Consider the following 26,456-nt stretch of genomic DNA (forward strand, 5'->3'; position numbering starts at 1 on the left):
GTTTGGAACATGAAATCTTGACAACGTCAGTCTTTTCTCCTTTTATCATGATGTTGCTTATTGGTTTACTTGCTCCTTTTTGGAAAGATTGTCAGTCTTCACAAACAAAAACCCCAGCAGATATTTTAATTTTGTCCAGTAACATGTCATTGTAACTAATTTATAGAAATTTCTGCCAAGGGCAGAAGCATTTTATTATGCATTGAAAAGTACAAGTACTATTTTGTTCCCTGGACAAATAGAAGATAGCCTATGTAAATAGAGCCCTTAGTAGTGGCCTTTTGCCCAGACAATGACTTCTACAATTAACTCATAAATTTAGCCTAGCAAATCAAGCTTTGAAATTAATTGCCCTCCATTTATAGGTACTAGGAAGGTATGTAAACTTGTCAGTTGGTCACTACTTAATTATTTGAAATCACAGTCCTTAAATAGAAGATGTAATAAGCACTATTAGAAAGCTGTCATATAACACTGGAACTCACTGAATGCTACAATCCTGACCCCAGTTGCCTGTAAATAATCAAACACAAGGAAACTTTGTTGTAACTTCTCTTTTTTAATGAGCAAGAGTTACCTAGTGCTGGAGATTCTGGGTAGAGTGGGAGAAAAATGTGAAACAAAACTCAAAATTATAAAAAAAAAGACAGGGTTACTGGTCTGATAGAGACTGGTGAAACACCTGAGACTGTGGCCCCTAGTGACCTTTCAGGTCTGGAATTGAACTTACTCCCATGGTTTCCAGTCAAACAGTAGATAGGCATATAAGGTAAACATTTATACCAGGTAGGTATACCCCTTAGAACAATCATCCATGGGAGATAAGAACAGCAGTATTTGTACAGGGAGATAGCTTAGAAGGCTGGAATGCATAGGAAAGGACACAGGGAAAGGATAACCAGAGGGAGGAAGAGGAATGAGAGCCGTTGCATTATGGGGATTGCAATCAATGTCATGAAACTAAGTTATATAAACTATTGTATGGAAAATGAATTTGTTCTGTAAACTTTCACCCAAATCACAATAACAACAAAAGAGTTACCCAGTGCTATAGCTCCCTGGCTAGGTACTTTAGGAAGCTGTTGTATTTACAAGTAGTAAGTTATTAGGTGTTTTGAATAAATTTGGCACAGTACTCTTAATAGTTTAGAGGTATCTAACCTCTTCCTGTAACCACAACAATGGACTCAAACATACCAGTGATCATGAAGATGGTGCAGGACTAGGCAGTGTTTCATTCTGTTGTACGTAAAATCGCTATGAGTTGGAGCAGACTTGATGGCAACTAACAGTCTTTTCCCAGAAGTGGTTTGTTGTTATTTTCAAGGTTCTTAGAAATTTCAGGAAACACCTTGATCTTTAGAATTTTAAGTTGAAAATAATTTATATATCAAGTTTGTAAAAGATATTTGTTGTATTTATATGCATAGATGTCTATTGGTGGTAGGATTGCATGAGATTTTTTTTTCCTTCTCTGTTCTTAATGATATTTTCCAAATTTGATGCAATGAATGCATATGATTTTTATAACTAGATAAAACTTCCTGAAACAAGTTTGTCCTAAAGCAGAGCATAGTAGTGATCCATGCAGAGAGGCAATCTGACTTGGAATATTGGGGGCTAAGCAGGTTGAGGAGAATGCACATGGGGTACGGGGGGTAGCCTGGCATGAGGAGTCAGAGCCCAAATGGAATGAAGATAAAGTATATATTTGTAGGGCATCTGGTGGCAGGTATGAGAGGCCAAGTATAATGAAAAGGGCATCTGATCCATGTGGAGATAGGTCCTGGGTGGAGTATGGAGGGCATCTATATGTGGATGGCACCTGATGCAGGATTTCAAATCCTGAGCAGAGTAAAGAAGATGTCCATGGAAGAGTGGCCTAACACGGACAGTCAGAACCTGAGTGAGGTAAGGAGGGTATTCATGTGTTGGGCAGCAACCCACTGTGGGGGATTCAGAGTCCTAGCAGGATGAGGAGGGCATTCGTGTAGAGGGGTGCTCTGACAAAAGGGTTAGAATAAAAGTGGGATGAGAAGGACAGTCACATGGGAGAGGGCTCAGTGACTATCATGAGAAATTGGTTATATACAGGGGGATTTGGTCAAGTTAATCCATGTATTAAGGATAATGGAAGCCAGGTTTCTTGCTGTCAATAAAGGGAGATACCAATAGGGAAAGGGAGGAATGAAAATGAACCCTGTCATGTTGGATTAAAATGGGAAGTTTCAATGTTCATTGTTTCCAGTAGATAGGTAAGTAAGTAGGTAGATTAGATAAATAAACCTCAAAACTCTATTGCGTTGAGTCAATTTGGACTCATAGCAACCCTATAGGACCGAGTAGAACTGCTCCATAGGGTTTCCAAGTCTTAAATCTTTACGGGAGCAGACTGCCACATCTTTCTCCCACAGAGTGGCTGGTGGGTTTGAACCACCAACCTTTTGGTTAGCAGCCAAGCACGTAACCACTGCACCACCAGAGATGAGAGAGAGAGAGATAAAGAGATAGATATAGATGTTAGGGGTCTTTGTATGTGTGTGTGTCCCCTAACAGTACATTGTACATTGACAAGACCTGGAAACAGCAGTACTCAATAGCAATGAGCATGCCCTTATTTTAGGTTCTCAATTTCATTCTCCACTAAAAGAAACCAGAGCTTCTTGAAGAAATATCTGATTCTAGGACTGAGAATAGGAACATACAGATGATCCGAGACCATCTTGTGCCAGAAGGCAATGAGGTGCTCAAAGAATGACGGGAAATTGTCAAAAGGCACAGAATCCATCGTGGAGAAGTTTCCACAAATCTGGGACAATTTCAGCTTTAAAATAAATAAGGAAAATAATTTATTATATCATATTGAAGGAGCTCTGGTCGCATAGTGCCTAAGGCAGTTGCCTGCTAACCAGAAGGCTGGCAGTTCAAACCCACCAGCCACTCCTCAGATGGAAGATGGGGCAATCTACTTCCGTAGTGATACTGCTTCGGAAACCCAAGGAGGGGTCGCTATGAGTCGGGGCCGACTCAATGGCACATAACAACAACAACAACAACAACATATATTGAATAAAATGCAAATTCATGAGCTCATACTGGCATAAATAAGTAAATAAATTGAAAGTTTGATAAGAAATAGGATACTTGGAGGTTTCAAAATACATTATCACAGAATTCTTATTAATTTCAAAGAGTAAGTTTACAGAGACGTCTGGTAAACATCAGTGATCAAAGTGAACATGAATCAGTGATGGGACAAATTGAAATCATACATTATCTGATAGGATGCAGTGAGAACACAGGACTGCTTCTGTGATTTTCCTGTCAAAGAGACATAAACTGAATCAGTTCATGGGGAAACTTCAGGTAGGCCCATATTGAGGGATATTCTATAGAATACACACTGGCCTATAATCTTCAAAAGGTAAAGGTCATGAAAGTAAAAAATGAAGAACCTGTTTCAGATTGAAGTAGACTAAAGAGACATGAACTAAATGCAGCTTATAATGCTAAACTGGATTCTTTTGCTATAAAGAATTTTGGGGACAATTGACTAGACTTGAATGGAGTCTGAGGAATTAGATAGCAGTGATGTAGCAATTAATCAGTTAAGGATGGTGCAGGACCGGGCAATGTTTCTTCTGTTACACAGGGTTCACTATGAGTTAGAGCTGACTCAAATGGCCCCTAACAACAAAATGTATCAATATTAATTTCCTGGTTTTGATGGTTTCCTATATAACCTCCATACAGGGGTATTGAGAGGGAATTTACTCTTAAATGGTTTGGGAAAAATTATTTGTATCATACATAACTTTTAAATTGAAGGGTCTTTCCAAAATTTTTAAGTTACAATGAGCGAGCTAAAACTCAACAGGACTGTCTTGCTTTCCCAGGTCTTGGTAGTTTTCCTCCTTTGACAGGATACAGTCTTACCACTTTTCTGTAGTTCTCTATTTGAGGAAAATATTTGCATTTTCTTTCTCTGACAGGTTTCTGCTTACACAGGTTCTAGCTCTCACAGGTTTTACTGTACATAAAATTTTAAAAATGCAAGCATCAGCCAATCTTCAGGTATAAATAATATTTTCAACTAACAAAGAAAGCCATAGCTTTAAAATTAAAGATTTCAAAAAAATTCAAGATCTTTTCTTACCACCTGCCATTAATACGCGAGCTCTGATGGCGTAATGCCTAAGGCATCTGACTGCTAACCAGAAGGCTGGTGGTTCAAACCCACCATCCACTGTTAGGAAGGAAGTTTGTAAAATCTACTAACAGAGATTTGAAAAAAAACTCACTGCTGTCAAGTTGGATCCGACTCATAGCGACCCCTCTTTGGGTTTCCAAGGCGGTATCACTGCAGACGTAGATCGCCCAATCTTCCTTCCAAGGAGTGGCTGGTGGGTTTGAACCACCGGCATTCTGGTTAGTAGTCAAATGCCTTAGGCACTATACCACAAGAGCTCCTTCCATAGAGATACCGCCTGGGAAACCCAAGGAAGGGTTACTATGAATCGAATCGACTTGACAGCTGTGAGAAAGAAAAAGCCATTAATACACTTTTAGAGCATGCTTATTTATAGAAGTGTTTAACTTATATAGTTTGAAGTTAAAATTTGTATTCAGATTGACCCACTAATGCCCCTTTTGTTTCTTTGACAATACTAGGGGGCTGGAGAAATGAGTATAGGGAAAATTTTTTCATAATTGCTTCATTTACTGTTTTAAAATTTGTTTTCCAAATCAAGTTATCCAAATTAGTTTCTCTTTCTTGTATGAGCTATGTGTAGAGGGACCACTGGAGTATCAGAAAATGAAGGTCTTGATAATAATAAATATTTATTATTTACAAAGGAATTTTATAACAATTATCTCATTTGATCCTAATCGTCATATTCCTTCATTTAGCAAAGACAAAGACAAAAAAGATATTGCCTATCCTAGTCTTTGGAAGTCAGTGTTATTATGATTCTTACTTTATAGGTAAGAAATTGAAGATCACCACTCTTCAAGTCTAGGAACCAGGGTTCCAGCCTGAGTGATGGGATTTGAGTCCTGATTTGACTGCTGCCTCAAACTAGGAATCATAACCTGCCAATGACCATGTGATCTTTCAGGGCCACAGCTTCTTTACCAGCAGAATAAAAGTGCTGGACTTTATAATCTTTAATTTCCATTCCAACTTCAAAATTCTAAAATTCTTCCCACTGATAATACTAGCAAAAACCGTAAAATAGCTGGGAGTAACTTTAACTAGAATAGTATACAATTTATATGCAAAACAGCAACAACAATAAAACTTTCCTGACATATTTTTAATGATTAAATTTACAGACTTCCATATCGCTTAATTTTCCCATCCTCTTTTCCGTCTTCAGTTCCAAGTCCATTAGTGAATGAAGTTAAGGTTTGATGCTTTAGAGATTGTGAAAGAGTTTATTGAGAAATGTTGAGTCATTATCAAATCTGCAGCCTTTCTCCTGATTTTTTTTTTTTGTCCCAAGAAACCCTTTGTTCTTTTTAATGAGGGTGAAGACAGATGGGCTTGGGAGTGACTTTTCCTTGTTAAATGAAAGGGCACTGCTGCTTCATAGAGTTTGAGATAGTCCTATGGGAAACAGACGTTTATATGGTTTTTCTTTGAGGATGTAACTGCATTATTGTTACTATGAAGTTATTTATATTTAGTTGGTCTGAATTGTGCTGCACTCTTAAGTGGTGTCTTCATCTTGAAAGCTCATCTTAACACCAGTGTTAGATTCTCCAATAAGCAAGGTGAGCACAGGCTTACTTGCACATATTTACTAATCAGTGAGTACATGTGAAACTGTTCACAACAGATTAGTAAGTAGGTGCAAGTGAGCCTGTGCTTACCTTGCTTGTTGGGTAATCCCCCTGTTAACAGCTCGAGAACACCTTATAAAAAAGAGGAACTTTTATAAAAAAGAAGGAAAAATAGTGGGGGAAAGAAAAAGTGAATGTTTAGACATTGAGACTGATTGTTTTCAAACAAATCTAATTCATTATGTGCCTGGTAATGAAGACATCTTAGTAACAGAGAAAGCAACCCAATTATATGCATGCTTCTATTAACCAAATTGTTTTGTTTAGATCAGTGGGCAGGACACCATCTGTTACCAGAAATTTTCTTTTCATCAAGCCTGCCCCCATTAAGAGACCCCAGTTAAGTAACTTCAGCTGCCCCCCCCTGTTTAATTTCCATAATAACTCAATTCAGGGTTATGGAGAGAGAGACACAGCTAAGAGGATACTGTAAATTGCTCCATGCCCTCAAAGGATTTAATTTGGTCACCTCTTTGGCTAGAAAAATTAGTGGGAGGGGTTTATGTGTGTAGGAGGAACAGGCTGAGAAGAGGAAGGGCAGAACTGATGGAAGAGGAAGGAGACAGCTTTAAGGAAATTGTTTAATAGGATTTTTTTTAAATATGGTATTTTTTTCCAGATAGCTCTTTGGTGACTTTTGTTTCACCAAGATCTCCTTTTCTAAGATATATTTCAGTTATTTAGGTACAGGTAATATGAGTAGTAAGACTATGGAACATATCTTACATATAGGTATGTATATGTTTGGGTGTTTTTATTAAGTACAGTGAACATACTAATGTTATTACCATAAATGTTAACACTGTAACACTGAAAGAATTTATTGTTTTTATTCTCTTAAAGGTCCATGACTCCAGCTCAAGCTGACTTGGAATTTCTTGAGAATGCCAAAAAATTGTCTATGTATGGAGTTGACCTTCATAAAGCAAAAGTAAGGGTAACTTTGGTCTTTATTAATATGTATATACCAGACCTATGTCATGTAATACTTCTTACCAACCTTTATCAGGAGTATTCAAAACCATTCTAAAGAGATAATCGTTCTTGTTAGGCTTCTTAAGGGGTCAATTAAATCTGGCCCCTTAGCAATTCTACCATCAGAATGATGTTTTATATCTAAACCACTGTAAGGATCAAAAGATCTAGCCCCTGGAGCAAAATAAACGGTATTTCCCTAAAGTGCTAGGATCTTTGTACACAGTTACATTTAGAAATGTCAAGTGGCATATCTCACAGCCAACATCACCCACATCAGAATCGCCTGAGCTGTATATTAAATATACAGATTCCTGAGCTCCTCTTGAGATTCTCTACACTGCTTTGGAGGAGGAGAGGCTATCGAATCTTCAGAATTAATGACTTTACCAGATGATTCTCATTCATGCTGAATTTGAGAATCATTGACCTAGTGTAGTGGTTCTCAATGTGTGGTCTCTGAACCAGCAACATTTATCATAAGGTAGATGTTTCAGACACACTCAGCAGCTCTGCAGGGGAAAAACCTGGCAAGCTGCTTCAATAAAGTTTATAGCCAAGCGGACCTTTTGGGACAGTTCTACTCTGTCACATGGGAACACTATGAGTCAGAGATTGACTTGGTGGCACATAACAACAACGACACAACAACAGGGAACTTGCTGGAAATACACATTTTCAGACCCGCATCCTAGACTTACTGAATTAGAAGCTGGGGCTGAGACTCAACAATCTGTATTTTAATAAGCTCTCCAATTTATTTCTATGAACACAGAATGAACCACAGTGACTCATTTGAGAATCACTGGGTTAGGGAGTTGGAAACAAGCTTTAATCCTAGTTCTACTTAATATAAACTAGCAGTATGAATATTTAAGGCTAATTACTTGACTACTCTCCTCTTTAGCTTCTAAAATGACTGGGGAGGTTGAGAGGATTGTGAGAGATAGGATACAAAGGAATGATACGAGGCACATGCAGAGGTACTCAGCTAGGACTAGGATACATGATGGGGAGACTTAAAACTATGCACAATGAGAAGCAATCAAAGGAAGAAAGATACTTAGTCCAGAGAAGAGAAAGTTTAGGGAAGATTGTGAAGTAGAGATTTTACTGTGTATATAAAACTGTTGTTGTTAGTTGCCACTGAGTTGGTTCTGACTCATAGCAACCCTGTATACAACAGAACAAAATACTACTTGGTCCTGTGCCATTCTCACAATCATTGCTATGCTTGAGTCCATCATTGTAGCCACTGTGTCAATTCATCCCTTTTATGCTGACCTTCTACTTTACCAAGCATGATGTCCTTCTCCAGGGATTAGTCCCTTCTGACAACATGACCAAAGTACAAGAGATGAAGTCTGGCCATTCCTGTTTCTAAGGAGAGCATTCTGGCTGCACTTCTTCCAAGACATGTGTTCATTCTTCTAGCAGTGCATGGTATTTTCAGTATTCTTAGCCAACACCACAATTCAAATGCATCAATTCTTCTTCAGTCTTAAATTATTAATTGTCCAACTTTCACATGTGTATGAAGCTGTTGAAAATACCATGGCTTGGGTCAGGTGCACCCTAGTCTTCAAAGTGACATCTTTGCTTCTTAACACTTTAAAAAGGTCGTTTGCAGTAGATTTTCCCAATGCAATACAATGTCTGATTTCTTGACGGCTGCTTCCATGGATGTTGATTGTGGATCTAAGTAAAATGAAATCCCTCACAACTTCAGTCTTTTCTCCATTAATCATGATGTTACTTTTTGGTGCAATTGTGCGATGTAATCCATACTGAAGGCTATAGTCTTTGATCTTTATCAGTAAGTGTTTCAAGTCTTCATCACTTTCAGCAAGCCAAGGTTATGTCATCTGCATATCTCAGGTTTTTAGTGAGTTTTCTTCCAATCCTGATTTTGTGTTCTTCTTCATATAGTCCAGCTTCTCAGATTATTTTCTCAATATACAGATTGAATAAGTGTGGTGAAAAGATGCAACCCTGACACACACCTTTCCTGATTTTAAACCATTCAGTATCCCTTCGTTCTACTTGAATGATTACCTCTTGGTCTGTGTACAAGTTCTACATGAGCACAATTAAACATTCTGGAATTCTCATTCTTTGCAATGTCACCCATAATTTGTTGTCATGCACATAGTCTAATGCCTTTGTATATTTAGCTCAGTATCATCAGTCAGAATAAGCGAGGGACTGACTGTGGAACAGACCAACAATTGCTCATATGCACATTTAAGTTGAAGCTGAAGAATATTAAAACAGTCCATGAGAGCAAAATACGACCTTGAATACATATATCCCACCTGAACTTAGAGAGTATCTGAAGAATGAACTTGATGCATTGAACACCATTGACTGAAGGCCAGACGAGTTGTGGGATAACATCAAGGACATGATACATGAAGAAAGTAAAAGGTCACTAAAAAGATAGGAAAGAAGGAAAACACCAAAGTGGATGTCAGAAGAGACTCTGAAATTTGCTCTTGAACAGAGAGTAGCTAAAGCAAATGGAGGAAATGATGAAGCAAAAAAACTGAACAGATAGAAAACTGTTGTTGTTAGGTGCAATCGAGCATGTTCCAACCCATAGCAACCCTACGTACAACAGAACGAAACACTGCCCAGTCCTGTGCCAGTCTCACAATCCTTGCCCATCGTTGCAGTCACTGTATCAATCTATCTTGTTGAGGGCCTTCCTCTTTTTCATTGACCCTCCACTTTACCAAACATTATATTCTTTTCCAAGGAATGGTCCCTTCTGACGACATGACCAAAGAAGATGAGACGAAATCTGGCCATTCTTGTTTCCAGGGAGCATTCTGGCTGCACTTCTTCCAGGACAGACTTGTTAGTTCTTTTGGCAGTATTCTTCACCAACACCACAACTCAAAAGCATCAGCTCTTCTGTCCTCCTTATTCATTGTTCAGCTCTCACATGCATATGAAGCTATTGAAAATACCATGGCTTGGGTTAGGCGCACCCTAGTCTTTAAAAAAATATCTTTGCTCTTCAGCATTTGAAAGAGGTCTTTTGCAGCAGATTCGCCCAATGCAACATCATCTGCTGTCTTGACTGCTGCTTCCATTGGTGTTGATTGTGGAACCAAGTAATATGAAATCTTTGACAATGTCAATCTTTTCTCCATTTATTGTGATGCTGCTTATTGGTCCAGTTGTGAGGATTTTTCTTTTCTTTATGTTGTGATGTAATCCTTACTGCTGACTGTAGTCTTTAATCTTCATCAGTAAGTGCTTCAAGTCATCCTCACTTTGAGCAAGCAAAGTTGTGTCATCTGCATATCACAGGTGGTTAATGAGTCTTCCAGTCCTGATGCCGTGTTCTTCATATAGTCCAGTTTCTCAGATTATTTGCTCAGCATACAGATTGAATAAGTATGGTGAAAGGATACAACCCTGATGCACTCCCTTCCTGATTTGAAACCATGCAGTATCTCTTGTTCTGTACAGGTTCCTCCTGAGTACAGTGAAGTGTTCTGGAATTCCCATTCTTCTCAATGTTATCCATGATTTGTTATGATCCACACAATTGAATGCTTTTGCAAAGTCAATAAAGCACAAGTAAACATCTTTCTGGTATTCTTTGCTTTCAGCCAAGATCCATCTGACATCAGCAGTGATGTCCCTCCTTCCATGCCCTCTTCTGAATCCAGCTTGCATTTCTGGAAGTTCTTTGTCAATATACTGCTGCAACCATTTTTGAATTATTGCTAAGGGGGCGGGAAGGTGGAATCTTCTGACCTCCTCTAACTTCACAAGAGGAAGACAGAATCACCATCAGCAGCCCAAGGCTTGTTCCTATGAGGCCAGACATGTCGCCACCCTCCAGCCCTCTTACCAACCTTGACACAAACCATCCCTCCTGCGGCAACCTGCACCTCTCTGCTGGGTTCAGTAATTCTCTGCAGTGGCCACATAGAACTCAGATTATGGGGTTTGTTAGGGAAGCAACAGGCTATAGTTCAAATTCAGGAACGTGCTCAGGATATAGTTCTTTGGTCAGGACAGTCTCCCCTCTGCTGTGCCCTTAGACACACCTCTCTGGCCTCAGCCTCTTGGCCTGGCCTCTGTAGGCCAGGTAAGCCTGCCGCTCTGTCTCATGCCTCTTGGTTCCACTGCTGCTGTCTCAAGCTGGGTGTTTCTCTCAGCTGGGCATCTCTCTCTCAGCCAGGCATATCTCTCTCAGCAACATGTTTCTCTCAGCAGCACATTTCTCCAGCCTGCAGTCAGATTCCTTCTACCTCTAAGAGGGCTCATCTTGAGCCTGGCAGATTGGCAAAACAAACCAGTCTCAACATCAGAGTTCTACACACATGAGAGAAAGTGCACTTTCTTAGAAGATTACTTCCTGCTGCTCCAACAGAAGTACCCCAGCTGGATGACTTTAACAATCAGGAATTTAAACTGCATGGTCCCACCCAGTAATTTGGTGGGAATTACAAAGACTGTGGCTAAGAAAGAGCCATTATCATGTAATTCACTACACCGCAATTATCTTCAGCAAGATTTTACTTGAGTGTGATATTAATGATACTGTTCAGTAATTTCCACATTCTGTGGTATCACCCCTCTTTAGAATGGGTACAAATATGGATTTCTTCCAGTCACTTGGCCAAGTAACTGTCTTCCAGATTTCTTAGTATAGCCAACTGTGTGCCTCCAGTGTGGCATCTGTTTATTGAAACATCTCAGTGGGTAATTCTGGATTCTCAATTCTCAATTCCTGGAGCCTTGTTTTTCACCATTTCCTGCAGTGCAGCTTTGATTTTGTCTTTTAATACCACTGATTCTTGATTATATGCCACCTCCTGAAATAGATGAACATGGGCCAGTTCTTTTTGGTACAGTGACTCTGTGTATTCCTTCCATCTTCTTTTGATGTTTCCTGCATCATTCAATATTTTGTCCGTGGAATCTTTCAATATTGCAACTCGAGGCTTGAATTTCCTCTTCAGTTCTTTCAGCTTGAGAGATGCCAAGCGTGTTCTTTCGTTTTGGCTTTCTAACTCCATGTTTTTGCACATTTCATTATAATACTTTACTTTGTCTTCTCAAGCCACCCTTTGAAATCTTCTGTTCATCTCCTTTTATCTTGTCATTTCTTCCATTTGCTTTAGCTACTCTCCACTCAAGGGCAAGTTTCAGAGTCTCTTCTGACATCCATTTTGGTCTTTTCTTTCTTTCCTGTCTTTTAATGACCTCTTGCTTTCTTTATGGATGCTGTTCTTGATGTTATCCCACAATTCCTCTGGTTTTCGGTAACTGGTGTTAGTGCATCAAATGTATTCTTTGATGGTCTCTAAATTCAGGAGGAATGTAATCAAGGTCATAATTTGGCTGTTATAAACTTGTTTTTATTGTCTTCACCTTTACCTTCACCTGAACTTGCATATGAGCAGTTGATAGTCTCTTCCACAGTCATCTCCTGGCCTTATTTTGGCAGAAGATACTGAGCTTCTCCATCACCTCTTTCCACAGATGTAGTCAATCTGATTCCTGTGTACTCCTTCTGGTGAAGTCCATGTGTATAGCCACCATTCATGTTACTGGAAAAAGGTATCTGCAGTGAACAAGTCATTGGTCTTGCCAAATTATATCATGTGATGTCCAGCATTATTTCTATCATTAAGGCCATATTTTCCAACTACTGGTGATTCTTCTTTGTTTCCAACTTTTGTATTCCATCACCAGTGATAATTAGCACATCATGATTGCATGTTTGGTCAATTTCAGGCTGTAGAAGTTGGTAAAAATCTTCAATTTCCTCATCTTTGTCTTTGGTGGTTGGTGAGTAAATTTTAATAATAGTAGTATTAACTGGTCTTCCTTGTAGGCATATGGCTATTATCCTATCACTGACAGCATTGTAGTTCAGGATAGATCTTGAAACATTCTTTGTGATGATGAATGCCACGCCATTCCTCTTCAATTTGTTGTTGTCAGTATAGTAGATCATATGGTTGTCTGATTCAAAATGGCCAAAACCATTCCGTTTCAACTCACTAATACCTAGGATATTGATCTTTATGTATTTCATTTCATTTTTGAAAATTTCCAATTTTCCTAGATTCATACTTCATACATTCCATGTTCCAAATATTAATGAATGTTTGCAGCTATTTTTTCTCATTTTGAGTTGTTCTACATCAGCAAATGGAGGTCCCAAAAGCTTTACTCCATCCACATCATTAAGGTTGACTCTACTCTGGGGAGGCAGCTCTTCTTCAGCTGCATTTTGAGTGCCTTCTGACCTCAGAGGTCATCTTCTGGCACTATATCGGACAATGTTTCAGGACTATTCATAAAGTTTTCCAGTAATATATCAGACAGTGTTTCACTGCTGGTCATAAGGTTTTCACTGGCCAATTCTTTGAGAATTGGATGGCTCCTTCCTTCTTCCGAGTCTGTCTTAGTCTGGAAGCTCTGCTGAAACCTGTCCACCATGGGTGACCCTGCTGGTATTTGATATACTGATGACATAGCCTCGAGCTTCACAGCAACATGCAAGGCACCACAGTATAACAAACTGATGGACGAGTGGGGTGATATAAAACTAGAACCAGCTCAATGGAAATTATAGGGGAATACTACTGTGCAGCTCAATTTGACAAATTGTTCGGTTGGGCCACCTCAGTTGTTAGCTCACTCCCTATCTCTGGAGATAGTTCAGGACAGATTGAATAATCACTTGGTAGTAGAATTTAGAAAAGTAAATTCAAGCATCTGTTGGGGGATTGGACTAAAATGACCTTTATAGCTTCCCTCAACCCTGAATATCTAATATCTGAAGTTTCTTCCTTATTTAAATTCTATTAATTCTAGTAAAATTTAATTGAATTTTTGTGTTTTTTCTTAAAACGTTGCTCTGGATTGTTTTGATCTGGGTGCTGTAACTTCTATGAATCTAAAGTAGATTGTAGGAAGATAAGTACAGCAAGTTAAGTGCATTTCCAGACCCGAAATTGTTAGGTTTTGCTACTCAGTTCCAGCTGGAGGCTCTTGTCAATTCTGTGGTTATCAGGACTGGATGAAGAAATCAAATCAGGCAACGTGTTCCTTTCCCAAATGTTGTGAAGCTAATTGTTTCTACAAAACATATCATTAAGAGAGAGCTATAGTTGTTCCCACAGGCTTTAAAACTGCAGAGGGCATCTTCTGGGAAATCCTCAGTTACACAGTCATTGAGTTATAGCTGTATATAATTTCTACTTCTCTGTTATGCTTGCACATAACACATGTAGGAACTAGTATGTATCTCTACATCTGTTTTGGGGAAAGGCTTAGTCAAGAAACATTTAACTCTGGGTTTTGATTACTTAGCTAAACAAATGCTTAGCTGTAAGTTTATTTTCCTTGAATTACAGACATAAATAATTACTATCACATATTTAATTTTAAAAAAATTCCTTAATGAAGAGGCATGTTATTATGGTTCATAATAATACCAATAATTTAATATATATAACATCAGTTATTATAAGAATCTGAGATTTTCTCATACTGAGTTTATGCAGGAATAGAATCAACTCCTATACTTAAACCACAGCTCAAGTTGACTCTGACTCATGGTGACACCATGTGTGTCAGAGCAGAACTGTGCTCCATAGGATTTTCAGTGGCTGATTTTTTGGAAGTAGATGGCCAGGGCTTTTTTCCAGGGCTTTAGACTGGTTAATCCCAGTTTGACCCTCTGATGAGAATTTGCTTTTCATCCCAGATAAACTGAATCAGGATCTACATTTTAATTTTAACAACTACCTGGTTTGAAGCCTTGCTTTTTTCTGAGGTGTCTCTTGGTGGACTTCAACTGGCAACCTTTCAGTTAGCAGCCATGTTAACTGTTTCACCACCCAGGGATTCCAACTCCTATAGTTCCCAACCTTGATTTCTTACAAACTATGATTTATGAAGAGATTACTTTACCATTAAAAATACCTCACAAAAACCATAATTATTGTAGTACATGTATATTTGGTACTATACATAGCCCTAAGCCCTGACCTCTAGGAATTAATGCAGTCTGCTAACTTAAACACTCAAGTATAAGAATGCAGCTACCATTGCAGAATGGCATGATTAGATCAATAAGTGGGCAGTGAAGTATTTTTTCTCCTACACTCAGTAAGCATGAAGTAATTATTTGCTAATTATGATAGTGATAGATTTGATGTAAGTGTATTTTAGATCTGGGAGATAAAAACAAGAATAGGCATACTTATCCTGGGATTCCATGTGGAGAAATACATGATAAACATAAATCAGTGTCTCTCTTTTAATTATTAAGAAAAGCCTTTCAAAGGATGCAGAGGCTTAGCTTTATGAGGTCCCATTTCATGGAGGATACTTGGAGCTCAGTCTGTTCTCCAACTTTGTTTTTCGGTTGTGGAGGGAGTGTTATAAACATAGATGAAGTCTAAGTCCAGTGATGTTTCACAATGGCTTTGGGGGTGGTGGTAATAGTAATATTGCTCCTCTTATCAGTTGATTCCTTCAGTAGCTAAAATGTGTGCATGCTCAAGTTTCACAGACAAGAGAATAGCAGATGTTCCTTTTAGAGTCCCTAATAGTGACTGAAATAATTGGTAGTAATGATTGAAAACTTAAATCTTATATATGTTGTTACTAAAATACCTTGAAATTCCTTGATTTACCCATCTACAGGAATCAAAATTGATTTAAATCGGAAGCAAAGAATTTACTGATATTGTCGTAATAAATTATGAACAGTAATGTGGACAAGTAAAAAAACATAAACGTTTTTTGAGTATGTTCACAATAACAGACAGTATTTGGGGTGATAACAGAGATCATTAAGATACAGTTTGTACCCTCAAGGATTATAATTTTTTCCTAACTATAAAGGATACACACACACACATGTATGGGTGTCTTGGTTATGTAGTACTGCTATAACAGACATACCACAAATGTATGGCTTTAACAAACAGGGATTTATTCTCTTATAGTTTAGGAGTCTAGAAGTCCAAGTTCAAAGTGCTAGCTCTAGTGTCTGGGAGAAAGCCCCTCAACCTTGGGCTTCAGCTCTGCCTCTTCCGCCTGGCCCCATGGACCTGGAGGCATCTCTTCACTCAGGTAGCTGCTGGCTGCTGAGGCTGACAAACCCAAGATCAACAAGTAAAATGGCACGGTCCAAAGATTATTAAGCAACATGGCAGACCACTAGTTAAGTCCAGAAACAGTCTCAAGATCAGCAGATAACGTGGCAGGCCACTCACTGATGACTTAACAAAATACAGGATCCAAATGTGCCAAAAAGCTCAAGACCTTTCTCAAAATGTGTTCTTATATACTGGAAGCAAACCACATCCCTGAGGCAGCTACTCAGCTAGCTGCTCACAGTAGATTCCACCATGGAGTTGATTACCAGTCTCATCATGGGGAATACTACATCCAGCTGCCCGGCTACTCAAGTCAGGCCCAGCCAAGTTGACACATAACCTTAACTACCACAATGGGTATTATCCACTCCTATTTGTGTGTGACTAGAAAATAAGATAATCCTGGAAATTTTCACACTATTATTAGTGGTTTACTGCTAAAGAGTGTGGAGAAAGGGTAGAATTTTACTTGTATTTCACACAGATTTTTATTTTTGAATTTTCTGTATTACATGTATTCATCAACCCCTTACCTCATATAATGGTGATATTTAAATGGTTTTTAAAAGAGATATAATACATGTTTATTATAATTGGAAATTACAGAAAACTAAAATGAAAAATTTCTCATCATACCACACAAAGGATAGCGTTGTTAACATTTGAGTGTATCTGTCTTATTGCCGGGAAGCTCTGGTGGCGTAGTGCCTAAGGCATTTGACTGCTAACCAGAAGGCTGGTGGTTCAAGCCCACCAGCCACTCCTTGGAAGGAAGACTGGGCAATCTACTTCCATAGAGATACCGCCTTGGAAACCCAAGTAGGGGTCCTAAGAGTCGGGATTGACTTGATAACAGTGAATTTGGTTTGGTTTTTTTTTTTTGTCTTATTTCTGTGCTCATTTTTTATATTGTTAAGAAAAAATTGAATATATAACTTTATCCTTTATTTCACTTACCATTACAGCATAATTATTTTCTCATATATTTCTAAAATTCTATGTAACTATTTTAATGATTGTATTGTATGTCACTATATTAGTGGACAGTAATTTAACGCTGTTGCTTACATATTTACAGTATATCTAGTTTTTCACTCTTCATATAACACACTGAATATTTTCACATATAAAGCTGTGAGTTAATTTTCTTGGAATAGATTATAAAAATAGAATTAATGAGTCAGATATGGACATTTTCAAGAAGTTTGTGATAAGTAATAACATTGTTTGTTTTTGAAATATTGAATAATAGCCAAATTCTTACATAGATTGAGTATTGCTATGGATTATGATTATTTGGTTAAACTTTATTTTTCAATGTATGCTTTATAACGAGCTTTGGTTGTTCATATTTTTCAGATTATCTAATAATAGACACCAGTATGTTGAGCACTTTGCTGAAGACTAAAATGTTAATGGTTTTCTCTTTCAGGATTTAGAGGGAGTGGATATCCTGCTGGGTGTCTGCTCTAGTGGCCTTCTGGTTTACAAAGATAAACTGAGAATTAACCGATTTCCCTGGCCCAAAGTGCTGAAGATTTCATACAAACGTAGCAGCTTTTTCATCAAAATTCGACCTGGAGAGGTACAGAATCCTTGTTTCTTCTTCCTGAGTCAAACACAGACTAGGTCTAAGACACCTTTTCATTCCTAGTTTTCCTTCTTATGTCTTTTAATGAGGTTTCTATAGCTAACTATTCAGGGCTGATAATTAATCAGTCTTGTGATGTGAAGTCTTCTATTCCTTACTTCTGGTCTTCTAGATATTTCTCTTCCTGTAAGTAAATCGACCATGGCCACTTGGATTGATAAATTTGCTCCTTGTTTACTCTAGATAAAAACTTGATGGAAAAATGTTTTCAAATTGACTAGCATGAGATTAAAATTACTTATGGGATTAAATAACTCTTATTTTTATTTCATCAATGCCTTACCTCATATAATTACAATTTATTTGTATGCATTGCATTTAATAGTGAAAATCTATTCTAGGGTCAAATTCTAAGTTTTAATAGAGTTGGATATTCAACTTTGCGCCAGATAACTCAATTGTTTATTAGTCTGTGATCAAGTTTCAGGATATACTTATAATGGCCAAATTTAACTTGTATATTAAAGAGCTGTCATTGAAGAGCTTTCATGATATAGTGGAAAATTATTTAAGTAGAAATCAAGTATTTAAAAAATTTCTAGCTCTTAACAGGGGGCAAAGTTGTGATAACTTCTTAGCCGCAGCCAACTCCTCTGAGGGAGTGAGTTTTTGGGCCTGTGGGCTCAGGCACATGGTCACAGGGGACATCAAGCTCAATTGGCATACTTACTACACAAAAACATTGTTCTACATCCTACTTTGGTGAGTAGCAACTGAGGTCTTAAAAGCATGCCAGCAGCCATCTAAGATGCAACAATTGTCTCTCCTCATCCAGAGCAAAGAAGAATGAAGAAAACCAAAAAGGGAGCTCTGGTGGCCTAAGGCATCTGACTGCTAACCAGAAGGCTGGTGGTTCAAAGCCATCAGCCACTCCTCAGAAGGAAGATTGGGCAATCTACTTCCATAGAGATACCGCCTTGGAAACCCAAGGAGGGGTCACTATGGAAGAAAACCAAAGAATCCATGGAAGCAGTTAGTCTAAGGGACTGGTGGGCCATGCAAACCTCAGCCTACATGACCCTGAGACCAGAACTAGACTGAGTCCAGCTAACACTGTGAACCACGAGGAAAGGGATCAATGTAGGAGATCCTAGATAGAGTGGGAGAAAAATGTGATGTTGTTGTTGTTGTTATTTGCCATCGAGTCGGCCCTGACTCCTAGCAACCCCTCCTTGGGTTTCTGAGGCAGTTATCACTACGGAAGTAGGATTGCCCAACCTTCCTTCCGAGGAGTGGCTGGTGGGTTTGAACCACCAGCCTCCTGGTTAGCAGTCAAGTGCCTTAGGCACTATGCTACGAGAGCTCCTGAAAAATGTGATAGAAAACTCAGAATTATAAAAAAGACTAGGCTTTCTAGTCTGATAGCGACTGGTAAATCCCCTGAGACCATGACCCTTAGTCACCCTTTAGGCCTGGAATTGAACTCACTCCCATGGCTTCCAGCCAAACAATAGACAGGTGTATAAAGTGAACATTTATACCAGGTAGGTACACTCCTTAAAACAATCAGCCATGAGAGAACAGAAGGGCAATATTTGCACAGGGAAATAGCTCAGAGGGCAGTAATGCATAGGAAAGGATACAGGGAAAAGGTAACAGGGAGGAAGTGGGAAGAAAGCTGTTAGATTATGGGGATTGCAGTCAATGTCATGAAATAAAATGTGTATGAACTGTTGGATGGAAAATGAATTTACTCTGTGAACTTTCACCCAAATCACAATTTAAAAAAAAAGTGAGGGCAAATTTACATAACATTAAAGGGCAAATACCAGTTGTCCATTAAAAAAAAAAAAGTTCTAGCTCCTGCCGTGCCACTTAGTAAGCAAAAGACTGTGAAGAACCTAGGGTTCCACTTCCTTATCTTTCAAATGGGATGTTTTCTTCCTCACAGTTGATTTGAGGATCAAATAGGATGACATCCATAAAAGTTCTAAACAGGAAAGCACCGTACTCATATAATGTGACTTTTTTGTGTATATATCACCATCTGCTGGTAAAAAATGGCTCATTATTTAAGTATGGAAATACTGGATGTGCAGCCTTAAAATTTTGGGGTAAAGATTATCGTTAAAGCATTTATTTAGTACCAAAATTATTGAACTATGCCTATCACAGAGTAACCGGTGTCTTTTCTCAAAGTGTTTCAACTCCAGGGATCATTCAGTCAACAAATATTGAGGGCTTTCTTTGTGTCCCAGGCACTATTCTATGTGCTATGGATATAACAGTTAAAGAGTCCCATCCTTCAACAGTTTCACATTTTCATATGAGAGGACAATAAATATATACATACAAATATTAATAAGATAATGGGGCAGTCCTTGATTTTTAGAAATGTCAACTATACGAGATGCAACTATTGGTCTCTCCTCGTCCAGATCAAAGAAGAGTGAAGAAAATCAAAGACACATGGAAACAGTTAGTGCAAAGGGACCATGAGAACTTCAGCCTATATGACCCTGAGACCAGAAGAACTAGATGGTGCCTAGCTAACAATGCCAACCACTTGAAATGGGATCAAAATTGGAGATCCTAGACGGAGTGAGAGAAAAATGTGGAACATAATATCATACAAAAGACCAGGTTTATTCTTCTGATAGGGACTGGTGAAACCCCTGAGTCCTCAGGCCTGGAATTGAACTTACTCCCTGGCTTAATTCTCAGCCAAATAACAGACAAGCCTATGAGCTGCACACCTAAACCAGGGAGATACACTCCTTAGAACAATCAACCATGGGAGATCAGAAGGGCAACATTTGCACAGGGAGAAAGGCAGGGAGACAGGAATACACAAGCAAGAAGGAAGCAAGGGAAGGGTAACCACAGGGAGGAAGTGGGAAGAGAGCTGTTTTCTGATGTTAAACTTCATCTCGTACATTTGAATAAAAGACTATAAAGAACATAGAGGGAAATAAAGAATCTGCTTTATAAAATTTCACCCAGAATCCAATAAAAAGTTAAAAAAGAAAAAAAGACTCATAGTGACTCCCATTAGGTTTCCAAGGTGGTAAATCTCTATGGAAGTAGATTGCCCTGTCTTCCTTCCATGCAGTGGCTAATGGGTTTGAACCGCCAACTGTCCAGTTACCAGTCAAATGCCTTAGGCACTGTGCCACCAGAAATCCTTAACACATACTAAAAATTCAAAATTCTTATTTAAGAAAGCAGTCAGGAACAACAGGAGGATTTTGAGAGGTGGAATATTATGATGATAGTATAAGAAATGATTTAGAAGTGGCATGGTGTAGTGGAAACAGTGAATTTCTGGTTCTGCCACTTCATAGCTGTGAGAATGAGCAAATAACTTCCATGACCTCAGTTTTTCCACCTGTAAAAATATAGATGATGATACCTATATCATAGTGTTATTATCAATAATACAAACCAAAAACCAAACTCATTGCCATCTAGTAGATTCCAACTTGTAGCATCCCCCATTGGGTTTCCAAGGCTGTAAATCTTTACAGAAGGACTGCCTCATCTTTCTTCTCCAGAGCAGCTGGTGGGCTTGAACCACTGACCTTTTGGTTAGCAGCTAAATGCCTTAACCACTACACCACCAGAGCTCCTTTTAACAATAGTAGGCACTCAGTAAGGAGCTCTGGTGCCATAGTGCCTAAGGCATTTGACTGCTAACCAGAAGGTTGGCAGTTCAAACCCACCAGCCACTCTGTGGAAGAAAGACTGGGCAATATATTTGTGTAAAGATTAACCACCTCAGAAACCGAAAGGGAGTCGTTTTGAGTCAGATTTGACTCGATGGCGTGAGTTTGAGTTTTATTTGGAGGCACTCAGTAAATGTCAAGGAATGTTGGGCAATCTACTTCCGTAGTATTACTGCCTTGGAAACCCAAGGAGGGGTCGCTATGAGTCCAGTCCAACTCGAGGGCACATAACAACAACAGTAAATGTCAATCTCCTTTCTGTCTTTGCAGAGACAAAGAGGCAAGATACCATCAGGATTGTTTTCAGTAACTTTGACAGGATAGGGTTTGGTTTAGTTAAAGAGGTATCTAGATAAGTTAGTGATCAATCAAAGGGAAAAAAAGAAAAGAATTAATCATTTAAAAACCTAGTTTGAGGCAAAATCTTTAGCTTCTATTACTGTTGTATAACAATGTTGATGGATTAGACAAATCATGTGCCATCCCATGTGTTAGTCCCTGATGACTAAGTAGCCTAGGATCCCAAATGCAGACAGTGACTAAGGAAGAACAGTGTCTGGACAAAAAAGTGACTTATGACTCAGAAAAATGTCCAGTGTTTGTGTATGTGTTTTCTAAACAAAAATAAGATGCATTCCCTGGCTTCTTACTTTGCAAAAAGCTATCATCAGGGAGTAAATTTCTTTTGTCAGCAGGAAAATATTATTATTGATACCAAATGATATAAAAAGAACTGTCAACATTCTCTTTATTCACAGTGGTATCTTCTGTAGCACCGTATTTCTGTAGTACTGTATCATATGGTGAGTACTGTTCATGTTTGTGTTTTTATAGCAAGAACAGTATGAAAGTACCATTGGATTCAAACTTCCCAGTTACCGAGCAGCTAAGAAATTATGGAAAGTCTGTGTAGAGCATCACACATTTTTCAGGTATTGTTCTCACTTAAGTATTTTTCGACACTGAATTATTTACACTTGTTTCTATTTTAAGCCTCTTACTGAAATTACCTTCTTTGTGTGGCTGGCACTCTTCTATATAGCTCTGATGAGATCATCTTAAGATAAAATGAATCCAGTTCTCTCTCTTTGGGTTGAAAAGCACGCCTAAACATTCTGAGGGTCCCTTTCTGCATATGGTAGAAAGAAGAGAGAAGTGAGAAATCAGTCCCTGTGTTTACTAGGGGCTCTGAGATTGCCCCAACTAATTGGAGCAAAAATCAGTCCTAAAGGGGAAGCACCCTGCCTTCCCTCCACACATACCTGTGAGCCTTTTATACCGGGAAGCTCAAGGTGTGGAACTGACTGTTACTTCGTTCTAGCCAACCCCAGAAAGAGAGCATAACGAACCATCTTTGAAGCCCAGTTGTACCAAATTCTGTCAGAGGAAGTTTTATTCCTCTGTTTTTCAAGAGGGCACATAATGAACCCTTTTAATTCATTTACCAAGCATTTTCTGTTTGTTTACTCTTTGTGTAGGCACTATGCTAGGCATTGGGAATATACTACAAGATAGTCTTAGCCCCTGTCCTTAAGGAACATACCTTCTAGAAAATAAGACATGTCTTAGACAAGTAACTATTTGAATAGCGAGACAGTAATTATCAGGTTGCCTTAAAAAAAAATTTTTTTTTTTGGTTATGGAAAATTGCAAACATATTAAAAATAAGGGGAATAGAATAATGAACTCTCCACGTACCTATCACTAGTTTCAATAATTATCACCCCAAGGCCAATCTTGTTTTATCTATATTCCCACAGACCCCCCAAGTCATTTTGAAGCAAATCCAAGGTCTGATATAATTCCATTCATAAATAACCTTGACTCTTTATGAGTGAATTTCAAGAGAGAGAATTTTGATGTTTTTTCCTTCCATTTGTATTTTTATATCATACTTAGCACTATAACACAATAGGTTGGCAGAAAAGTCAGGGAAAGTATTTGAATTGTCATTTCAAATTAATTCATGAGAGTGAGTTCATATTGATTAAAGAATCTTAATTGTTAGCATTAACATGTTTCCTTATGCTTCCACCATTCTCTTCTTCAAAATCAAACCAAGAAAATAATTTCAAAAAAGGAAGAGTGGGAAAAAGTTATTTTGAATAATTAATATGCATGGAATAAATTTCTGCCACAGTCAGTGTTACCTATAAATGGTATATTTAAATTCATTGTACTAAAATAAGAGGATATATTAAAATGTAGTACTCTGTTATATAAAAGAAAGTAAATATTTGCTGAATTAAAATTAACTGTCCCAGAGGAGGAAAAATACTCCCTTTTTATAGTATTTGGTGTAGCAATTTTATTTATTTATTCAACCAACATTTATTGGGTGCCTAATTCATGCCAGGCACTATGCCAGAAATGAAAACACAAAGCTGAGTAAGTCACGGTCTTCTCTTTTACCCTTAGAGAACTTAGTCTCACAGGGGAAACCAGCATATAAATAGATTGTTTCATTTCAGTGTAGTAAATGCCATGACAAAAGAAAGAATGCAGGTTTCTAGCTGGGTTAATGACACACTAAATAACCTGGTAAATAGGCTACCAGGCATTAATTTAGTATATTTGACCAAATTACTATTCTACTAGTGCTCTGGGCTTATACTCTGTTACTATCCAACCTCTTAACAGCTATGTGCCCTTAAATAAGTAACTTTTCTTTTTTGAAATTCCGTTCCCTGTTGTTCTGGTTACCTAGTACTGCTCTGACAGGAATATACCACAAATGGGATGACTTGAACAAACAGGAGTTTATTCTTAAAATTTGGCGCCTTTAAGTCCAAGTTCAAAGTGCCAGGCTCTAGGGGCTGGGTGAAAGCCCCTTAACCCTGAGGTTCAGCTCTGCCTCCTACTCCTGGCCAACTAGAGTTAGAGGCTTTTCTTCACTCAGACAGTTGCTGACTGCTGAGACTGACAAATCCAAGGTTGACAAGTAAAAAGGCACAATCCCAATGTTACCGAACAACACAGGCCATTCATTCAAGTCCGTTGAAAGTCCCAGGATTGGCAGAGCATGGCAGGCTACTGAACAACAACACAGCTACATGCAGGGTTCAAGCATGCCATAAACTGGAGACAATTCCCAAAGCTGCTTCTTATATACGGGAACCAGACCACATACCCAAAGCAACTACTCAGATGCTCCAATACTTTCCACCATGGAGTTGATTACCAATCTCACCATGGGGAATGACTACATCCAGCTGTACAACCACTCAACTAGGCCCAGCCAAGTTGACACACAAAGGTAACCACCACACCTGTATATATAAAATAGTGAAAATATTATAGGGATGTGATGAGCATGTCAAAGTACTATAAAAGCATTTTGAAAACCATAAGACCATATCTATAGAGATATGTGACGTGACATGACATGCTGTGCTTTCGAGTTGGACCCGACTCATAGTGACCTGTCCTTGGGTTTCCAAGGTGGTATCACTACGGAAGTAGATTGCTCAACCTTCCTTCTGAGGAGTGGCTGGTGGGTTTGAACTGCCAGACTTCTGGTTAGCAGTCAAGTGCCTTAGGTACTACACTACCAGAGCTCCCTATAGAGATATAAGATGAGATTATTAATGTAGTAAAAATAATATAAATTATCCTGGTTGCTTTAAAAAATGATATAGCTTGATTAGAAATCTGTTTTAGTAATTACAAGGATATTGCATGAATTATGAAACTTTTTTATTCTTTATTTTTAATCTCATGTTATTTCATGACCTCAGACTAATGAGATAACATATATAATATATGATTATTATGTTTTATTTCCAGACTGACATCTACAGACACCATTCCCAAAAGTAAATTTCTTGCACTGGGATCCAAATTTCGATACAGTGGCCGGACTCAGGCTCAGACTAGGCAAGCTAGTGCTCTGATTGACAGGCCTGCCCCACATTTTGAGCGAACAGCTAGCAAACGGGCATCCCGGAGCCTTGATGGAGGTTTGTATCGAATATTAATGAATTTTTGTCTCTCATTAGGGAGAGACAGAAAAGTATAGTTATCTATAAGAGAAACAAAGAATCTCAGTGGTAAAACTGAAAGGGTTCTAACTAAGTGTCTAATTCAACAGAGTCATCTTAAAAAAGGGAGAGCTGAGGTTCAAAGAGTAGTAACTATATCACGATTGCACAGCTAGGTAGTGGTGAATCAAACACATTAATTAGAATTCAGAATCTCTACCACAGAGCAAAAACCTAGTGCAGCATGCTGAGCTAAAAACCCCCTTGAGCATTTCAAAATGGTTCTAGTTGGAAAGAGGAAAAGGGTCTGCTTCAACTGCTACAGTGAAAACCAGTTGCTGTGAAGTTGATTTCAGCTCATGGTGACTCCATGTGTGTCAGAGTAGAACTGTGCTCCGTAGGGTTATCAGTACCTGATTTTTTCAGAAATAGATTGCCAACTCTTTCTTTCAAGGTGCCTCTGGGTGGACTTGAACTTCCGACCTTTTGGTTAACAGCTAAGGACTTTAACCATTTGCACCACCCAGAGACTCTGCCTCAACTACTGCAGTAATGGATGGCTCTTCTGTTCTAAGTTTAGTCTCAAGAATTTGAGACCATTACTGAAATAAAGTAGCAAGCCACATTCAGGTCCTTATGCCACTGAGAAAAGGTTGTTGTTGTTGTTGTTGTTGTTGGGTGCTGTCGAGTCATCTCTGACTCATAGCAACCCTATGCACAGCAGAATGAAACACCGCCCGTTCTCTTACCAGCCCCGTGATCCCTGCTATACTTGAGCCCATTGCCACAGCCACCGTGTCAACCCATCTCATTGAAGGCCTTCTCCTCTTTTGTCAACCCTCCACCTTACCAAGCATGACATCCTTCTCCAGGGAATGGTCCTTTCTGACAACATGACCAAAGTAGGTGAGACAAAGTCTGACCATCCTCGTTTCCAAGGAGCATTCCAGCTGCACTTCCTCCAGGACAGATTTGTTAGTTCTTTTGGCACTCTGTGGTACTTTCAGCATTCTTTGCCAACACCACAATTCAAAAGCATCAACTTTTCTTCAGTCTTCCTTATTCATTGTCCAGCTCTCACATGCATATGTTGTTGTTGTTGTTGTTGTTAAGTGCCGTCGAGTCGTTTCCGACTCATAGCAACCCCATGCACAGCAGAACGAAACACTGCCCGATCCCGCGCCAGCCC

The 26,456-nt window shown here is 38.7% G+C and overlaps 1 protein-coding gene across 1 annotated transcript in view; it reads left to right on the plus strand.

Annotated features, from left to right (window-relative positions):
• EPB41 (erythrocyte membrane protein band 4.1) overlaps positions 1 to 26,456 on the plus strand; it is a 273,985-nt gene that overhangs the window by 175,603 nt on the left and 71,926 nt on the right. Inside the window, exons 8-11 of the mRNA XM_042780280.1 lie at positions 6,691 to 6,778; positions 17,404 to 17,556; positions 22,122 to 22,219; positions 25,074 to 25,246. Of these exons, the coding sequence (XP_042636214.1) occupies positions 6,691 to 6,778; positions 17,404 to 17,556; positions 22,122 to 22,219; positions 25,074 to 25,246 (512 nt within the window). The remainder of the gene's footprint in view (positions 1 to 6,690; positions 6,779 to 17,403; positions 17,557 to 22,121; positions 22,220 to 25,073; positions 25,247 to 26,456) is intronic.

This window comes from Orycteropus afer, unplaced genomic scaffold (genome assembly GCF_000298275.1).
Source record: "Orycteropus afer afer isolate SDZICR_OR568_19922 unplaced genomic scaffold, OryAfe1.0 scaffold00031, whole genome shotgun sequence".
Taxonomy (NCBI): Eukaryota; Metazoa; Chordata; class Mammalia; order Tubulidentata; family Orycteropodidae; genus Orycteropus; species Orycteropus afer.